This window comes from Telopea speciosissima, chromosome 7, assembly GCF_018873765.1.
Source record: "Telopea speciosissima isolate NSW1024214 ecotype Mountain lineage chromosome 7, Tspe_v1, whole genome shotgun sequence".
NCBI classification, from domain to species: domain Eukaryota; kingdom Viridiplantae; phylum Streptophyta; class Magnoliopsida; order Proteales; family Proteaceae; genus Telopea; species Telopea speciosissima.
In genome coordinates this window covers 7,228,206-7,235,701 of record NC_057922.1, presented here as the reverse complement: position 1 = coordinate 7,235,701, position 7,496 = coordinate 7,228,206, and the positions used below count along the sequence as shown (strand labels likewise).

Genomic DNA, 7,496 nt, shown 5'->3' with positions numbered 1-7,496 from the left:
AAGAGGGGGGGGGGGGGAGTGACCTGGGGAGGGGGTAAGGTACTATCCAAGAGACTCAAACTCGAGACCTCCTGGTGAGCATGAGCATGAACCGCATCACGTCTCACCAACTGAGGTAGGTAGTTGTTGGTGGGCATGTTTAATCTTGTTAAACTTGGTTTCTTTTTTTTTTTTTTTCCGGGTAAATGTTAAGCTTAGTTTCACACTCAACAAAGATACAAGGAAGCGTGTCTGTGAGCTGTGCGTAGGAAAAATAGTTGGCCTTGCCAATTCAAAACTGAGACTTGAAATCTATGTCTATTATCAATCTTCCTACACCTCCATTCTCATCATCCTCCATCATAATATCTATGTACTCATTATCACCTGCACACCCAGAAAGATATTATTAAGAAGTAAGAACCACCATTTAATTAGTGACAAATTGATTAACACCACAAAAAATTCTAATCAAATAAAATAAAATTTTGAAACTCCTACTAACTTAAGTAATACCAATCCCAACTAAATGGGTCGGCTTCACAAATCCTTGTTTTTCCATTAAATCCCATGCAAAATCATACTCTACTAGTCAATCCCAAACCATCCATTCGGTCGACACCCCCCTATCACAAGGTTTCAAAACCAGCAAATAGGTCGGGCTAGGTCGGGATAGCATTCGGTCGGTCCCGGTGTGGGGTTCTAGCCCATTTGCTGGTTTTGAAAGCTTGTGAATAGCTTCTTTTACAACATTTAAATGTGATTCATTTTGCTACCAGTAATCCTTACATGAACAGCTTCTCTTACAACAATTTCCCCACCAAAAACTCTGGAAATGACTTTAATTGTTGAATAACAACTTCACATCCTCAGGTTCTTCACTATCCTGATGGGACTCCCTGTTTCAGTGTTCATCAGACATTCAGACCAAAAACATTCGCCAGCTTCTCACTATTCCAAGACACCACCTCTTCTTTCTGTTGGTAGATAAAATCAAATGAAATTCGCTTTCTATTAGCAACATAGCCTCCTTCGATTGTTTCCCTTCTCAAGAATTCTCTGAACTTACCATGTATCTCCACAATTTGAGGATATGATTGATCAATCTGAAATTCATAAACAACTTTCCCTACCTCAATCCAACTCCAACCAGGGCTAGTTTACTTCCCTCTCTCCCTCACCAGCTTCCTCATTCCAGCAACCCTTTCCCATTGACCAAGAGATCCATACAAATTTGAAAGGAGGAAATGAACTCCAGCATGAGTAACAGAATCCATGGACTCTACAAGCACTTAAACAGAACCCCCCACTCGCCTCTGTCAAACTCAACGTGGACGGGACGTGCAAAGGCAACCCAGGCTTAGGAGGGGGTGGAGGGGGTGGAGGTGTAATTAGAAATGGGGAAGGAACAGTAATTGCTGCTTTTTCCAATTATTATGGCGACAGCACCAACACTATTGCAGAGCTGAGGGCGTTGCGAGATGGCCTAAAGCTATGTGAGAGCCTTGGATTCAAAGAGTTCTATACTGATTCAGACTCGATGACTACAATCTGTTGTGTGGCAAAAGAAAGCCATGATAATTGGAGGGGATGGTATTGGTTTCAGGAAGTTTTGGACTTGTTAAAGTCTCCTAAACCGAAGATTTCCTTTGCCTTTCGTGAAGGGAACAGAGCTGCTGACTACCTCGCTAACTTAGCGTGTGAGGGGAAAATAGATGTGGTTTTCCACGGGGATTCCCAATTACCCCAGGCGCTGCGAAAGATAGTTCGTGAAGATGCGGTGGGTCTCCTTGTAATCAGGTCATGATCTAGTAATCAGGTCATGATCTAGACTTCAGGTATGCTCTTTGTTAACCTGGATGGGTGGGAGAAAGTGTGTTAATGAGTGTCTTCATTGTAAGGGTCAGGGGTAAGGCGGGCATGTCCCACCCTCTTGTATTCGTGACTATTATGTTTTAATTAATAAAATTCATTGGGGCCGGCCCGGGTCCCAGAGAAGTTCGGGTAAAAAAAAAAAAAAAAAATCAGGTTGCACGGGCACACTGTTTAACTTCAAATGCCTGTTCTAGGTGCCCTGCTCAACCACGAAGGTCAATTACACAGCAATAATGCTCAATCATTGGCCAAACTCCCTACAAGTTTTCCATGTTATTGAAGATTAAGCAACCCTCATCCACTAGTCCTGAGTGGCTACAATTAAAACCCCCAAAAGTGTTACATGTTTTGGTTTAAGGCCTTCATCTACCATTTGTGAGAAAACCTGAAGAGGATCTTGCCAAGCCCATGTATTGATACCCTCGTGGTGATCATATTTGCCATGTGAGCACCTCTCTTTTAGATCTTGCATTAAAAACTTGAGTAGCACAGCCTCTTATCCCACATATTGCCTTCACATCAATGAGAGCTGTTGCAATGTTTGAACTCTATGGGACCCGAATTCTGTAAATGTAAAAACATGAATTCACTTCCCTTATCTAAGGCTCCAATATGAACACAAGCTGATAAAAGCCAGATATGAATCGCTAGACCTCACCTTATCATCATTCATGTCATGCAAACATCTATGGCGCAGAGGCATGCCTTCTGCCACCAACATACATACCCACCCAAAAGGTCAGTCCAAGTGAACATATCTCTCAGACGCATTTCATCGAACACTTTCTGGAATTCATCCATTGTTACAAACGCTGATTATACATTACTAATGAATTACCACAAAGGTGAAGGTATAGTAGTTGGGTGCATCCGCCATGGGTACGCCTAGCAGGAACATCTGATGGAAGCTCAGTTCTTAGGAACTGGGTGTTCTGGAGTAGGCTTAGATCGTGAGATTCCAAAGGACAATGGGTGGTGAAGGACATGGATAACGATCGAATACGATACGTGCCTATGAAAGGTTCTTTGAGGAGGTATAAGAACGGATTAGAGCAGCAATTAGAACAGAATCTTGAAAGCCTGGGTAATGATCCGGGCGAGTGTTTGTTTTATTTGATGAAATGTTGGTTGCTACTGAAGAAGTTGAAAAGAGTTGGATCGATTTGGGAAGAAAGGGGACTGGGTTGGACGGTTTGGAGAAGGCAGAGTGAGTGTTAGTGGATGAACAAAAGAGAAGAGATAAACCTAAAGAATTTGAAAGTTTATGCAGAAACCACAATTCTGAAGCCAAAACTTATATGTATGTGTTTTGGAATTTACTCGCTCAAACTAAAAAAAGAAGGGTTGGGTTAGTGTAATCGTATTGGCATCGCAAGGAAGAATAACGGTGCCCGCCCGCCTAGAATGGAGAAAACATGGCCTTGTCATGAGCAACTAACGTCTGATCAGGGGTGCAAGTTTGGCTCGGGCCCAAGCCCACCTTGAGCTCGATAGGGATTGGGTGGGCATTTCAGTTTGTGGGTTGGGTCAGGGTTGAAAATTTCCAGCCCTAGGGTAAGGATGGGCCTGGCTTGGGCTAAAGCTTTGTCCGACCAAATCTTATATATAAAAATGGGGAGAGATTCTCTGAGCAAGCGGTATAGACAAGCATACCAATAAGGTGTGACGGAACAATTTCTCATACAAAAGGACAGCGAGATCCTCAAATCTGGTAGGGTTTTGATAATTTTGTCATACTAACTATATGAGATTCTTTATATTAAGCTCAAGGGGCTTATAATTCTTACTACTCCGTATGTTAGTGTTGTTACACTCCCCATTGGAATAAAAAAACTTGGACTCAAATTGGACCAAAAGATGTTTCATCTTGGCATCTGAATCATCAGAATCTTCATCACTGATCATAATCATGTAAATAGTAGGTTCTTTGGAGGCTTGGATGGTGACTCTGGGGTCAGTTTTTCTGGTTCTTGTGGGTTGAACTGGGTCACACAAACTTCCTCCGTTGTTCATTGCTAGTGGATTTGCCAAAAGGATCGTGTTACTCAACTCATGTATGACAGTATGAGTCTCAATGTGAGGTCTTCTTCAGTAGCCGGTAAGACAGATTTTCTAACCAGTAGAATCATTGACACGGCTTGGCTAAGTATTTCTTTACTAGTGAAAGCCACGTCATTGATTTCAATGAGCTATCGGAAAAGGTTAAAAAAAAAAAAATCATGAGGACATCTGTGTAATTTCAGATATAATACTTCAACACTAACCCTAGCGGAGTACTGCATTCAGCCCCTCGCCTTCTTGTCTTCTCCGGTTCTCTTTTCCACCATTCAATGCGAATAGTGAGATCCCAATGCCACTCTTTCTAGAGTCACAACTACACTCTACAGTTTCCACTAGGCATGTAAATGATTAGTTGAAAACCCGAATTCAATTCATGTACACATCCATTTAGGGGAATTCATATTTGAAAATACTAGTTTTCAGAAACTATCCAAATCAATCCGAAAGCTAACCAGATGCAGATACAAATAGTGTTATATTTTATTTGAATTTAATATGTTTACATCCCTATATACGACCGCTTACGAGTGAAAGACTGTGAATAGCAAGAGGTCCAACCATCTAGGATGAGTTGCAACAGAGGGGATCATGGTTCAAAAAATCACCATAGGAGTTGTTATAGAATTGAGCTGGTTCGAATCAACTCGGATTGAATCACCCGTTCAACCCCTGATACGAATCGCCCTCAATCAGGAGCAGGCCCCGCCGATTCACCCATCCAATTCCAGCTTCTCAAACTATGGTTTTTTTTTTTTTTTGGTCCTAAAAAATAAACTATGTACGAGTGTATGTATCCAAACACATGGGGCAAAATAATCGTCACACTCCCATGAAATGTGCAAATGACGCCTCACTTGATGCCCCCATGCACAAGAGCCATGCTCTTTGACAGAGAACACTTCCCCAACCCCCTACCCCTTCTCCTTCTTTTTTTGTATGGTAAGTTCTAGGGTTGCAATAGGGTTTGGTTGGGTCAGGCTTTATAGAACCCTAGTCCAACACTATGTCCCCTTAGTTGGGCCCAGATCTGACCCGACCTTGACTGAGGGCCTCAAAAATCCAACCCTGACACACCATCATTGTCGGGCTGGGCTGACCTTGATTAGCCCTGATCATGGGGAGAGGGAAGGAAATGCATGGGCTAGAATGGGTCGGAGAGAAAATTATCAATTTTACGTAAAATAACACTATAATAAAATGTATTATATCACTTATTGTCTTCATATATAAGATATATATATTTTTTTTGATAGGTAGGGGAGGATGTCGGATGTGGACCAGGAGACTTGAATTCAAGACCTCCTGGTAGCAATGGGCTTTTACGCACCACTAGCTACCAATATATATTTTATAGTATATGGATCGGGCCAGGCTTAGCTCGAGGCCTCAACCTTGGTCCGATCCAACCCTGACTCAAGACCAAAAATTTCCAACCCTGACCTGACCACAGGGCCAAATATCTCAGGCCAAGCCCTGTTCGGGTTCAGGGCTGGTTCGGGCCGACAGGCCAAATTTGCACCCCTAACTCAAACCTTGATTCAATCTCTGGTAACATCTCCCCACTTCGGTCAAGCAATAAAGTAGGTCTTTTTTATGTTTCGCTCAAAACACAAAAAAAGAAAAAAAATAATAAAGTAGGATTTTCTCTGTAAAGTGTTACTTTCTGTGGCTCTGTGCTTTGTTTGAGTTGAACCAAAAGCAAGTTAAAGAAATAGCGAAGAAGATGGGTTGATAAGGGATAACGAGATGAACGTGAAGTTGTCCTCTTCTTCAGAGGATGAAAAAGAAATGGCCGAAGAAGATCGGTTTAAATGGGCAAACGGGATCGAGTCGTCCTCTTCTTCGGATGATGAAGAGTCTATCCGATCAATTTTCTGTCTAAAGAATAATGTCTCAATGGAAGAGTTCGACAAAGTGGAGGACTGCTACATCTTGGAATTTGATCCATTTGAAAAGCTCACCCTCAAGAATGATGATGCTGAAGAGCTCTCCGTTACAGTTCATCGAAGCCAGGTGGGTACCCTGAACAGAGCAAATAAAACCCTAGTTTCTTTGATCTGCCCCGTTATCAGATTATTTTCGATTTTTTTTTGGTTGGAACTGATGTTTTTGGTATATGTTGATAAAGGCTTATCGAGATTATCTGCAATTAAGGCAATTCTCTGCGAAATTTCCCTTCTTGTACAAAACTCCTCACTAGGATTACTGTGAACAGGTGTTTAAACCTCTAACCTCAAAACACATAATTGATTGTGTGGCCAAAGAAGATGGGTTGATAAGGACTAAGGGGATCGAGTCGTCCTCTTCTTCAGAAGATGAAGACCCACTTATCAGCTCAATTTTCTGTCTGAAGAAGAATGTCTCCACGGAAGAGTTCGACCAAGTGGATGACTGCTACATCTTGGACTTCGATCCCTTTGAATCCGTTGATCTTGACAAGCTCTCCCTCAAGGATGATGATTCTGAAGAGCTCTCTGTAATAGCTCTACGAGGACAGGTGAGTGCCCTGAAACCATCAATTAAACCTAAATCATACATAGATGAAAACCCTAGTTCTTTTGTTTCAGCCCCATTATCAGATTATTTTCGTAATTATTTTGGTTGGAACTTATGTATTTGATATATGTTGATAGGTGGCTTGTTTAGATTATCCACATTCAAGGCATCTCTGTGCTAAATTTCCCTTCTACAAAACTCCTCATGAGGATTACTGTGAACAGGTTTTCAAACTTCTAACCTCAAAACTCTTTTACTGATTGGTGCATAGAGTGTTAATTAGACCAGCATTTTCTTATTCTTCTTTTCTAGTTTAGCAATGGATCTGAAGCTTGGCTCTTAACTTACTCATTATAGCATTAGTATCAAAAGATGTTTCTCTCATTGTCAATTTCAAAATCAGCATTGCAAAATCAATTAAAATTGGTGTTTTGGTTGTTGCAGTGCTACTGTTATGTATGTGATTCAGCTGCCCCTTGCAAATCCTGGAAGAGTCCAGGAGGGCATTGTGATGCAACAGAGCATGACGAGTTGTGGAAGAACCTGAGGAGAAGGAATGTACCAGCAGCACCCGCTGTGGATTGGTGAAGCAACTCTTTCATCTTAGCTCTTTACATGTGCATATACATCTCGATGACTTGTATGGTTGCATTGCTACTGTTATGTATGTGATTCAATTGTCACTTACAAATCCTAGAAGAAACTAGGTGGACATTATGAAGCAACACAGCATAATGAGTTGTGGAAGAACCTGAGGCCTAAGGAGAAAGAAGAAGCCTGCGCTGCGGCCAACCAGTAGAGACCACCAGGTCTTGACACAATTTTCCTTTAATTTCAGGTTACCAGAAATGCCTTCTGTTCCTTGGTAAGCTTGGGCCCTGCGAGGGTGGGTATGTAGTGGTAGGATTTTTATGTAAGACTGTGTTAGTTCCATGGATACAAGCAAACAAATGGATACATCCATGGAGAATTGTGTGTATATATATATATGTGAAGGATGATGGGATTTTGCAGCATTGAAATGTTGGAATCAGATCTGATTGCAGATTCTTTGACGGTAAACATGTTTGCACATATCAATAAGA

General features: G+C 41.6%; 1 protein-coding gene across 2 annotated transcripts; it reads left to right on the top strand.

The window, feature by feature from the left end:
- The first annotated feature begins 5,591 nt into the window (after nucleotides 1-5,591).
- On the top strand, nucleotides 5,592-7,338 carry LOC122666765. 2 transcript variants are annotated; one of them, XM_043862831.1, is made up of 3 exons: nucleotides 5,592-5,928; nucleotides 6,549-6,635; nucleotides 6,856-7,338. In XM_043862831.1, exons 1-3 carry the CDS (start codon nucleotides 5,662-5,664, stop codon nucleotides 6,997-6,999), a joined length of 498 nt encoding a protein of 165 aa, XP_043718766.1. In that variant the 5' UTR covers nucleotides 5,592-5,661; the 3' UTR covers nucleotides 7,000-7,338. The 2 variants fall into 2 exon arrangements, 1 of the variants encoding a protein (XP_043718766.1); XR_006333714.1 differs by lacking the exon at nucleotides 5,592-5,928 and adding an exon at nucleotides 6,138-6,412.
- Nucleotides 7,339-7,496: the final 158 nt, after the last annotated feature.

Bases quoted from the DNA above. Each gene is read 5' to 3' on its own strand.
- LOC122666765 (XM_043862831.1), top strand. From the start codon at position 5,662: ATGAACGTGAAGTTGTCCTCTTCTTCAGAGGATGAAAAAGAAATGGCC. The intron at 5,929-6,548 runs GTGGGTACCCTG...ATATGTTGATAG, and splicing joins TTACAGTTCATCGAAGCCAG to GTGGCTTGTTTAGATTATCC. The intron at 6,636-6,855 runs GTTTTCAAACTT...TGGTTGTTGCAG, and splicing joins ATGAGGATTACTGTGAACAG to TGCTACTGTTATGTATGTGA.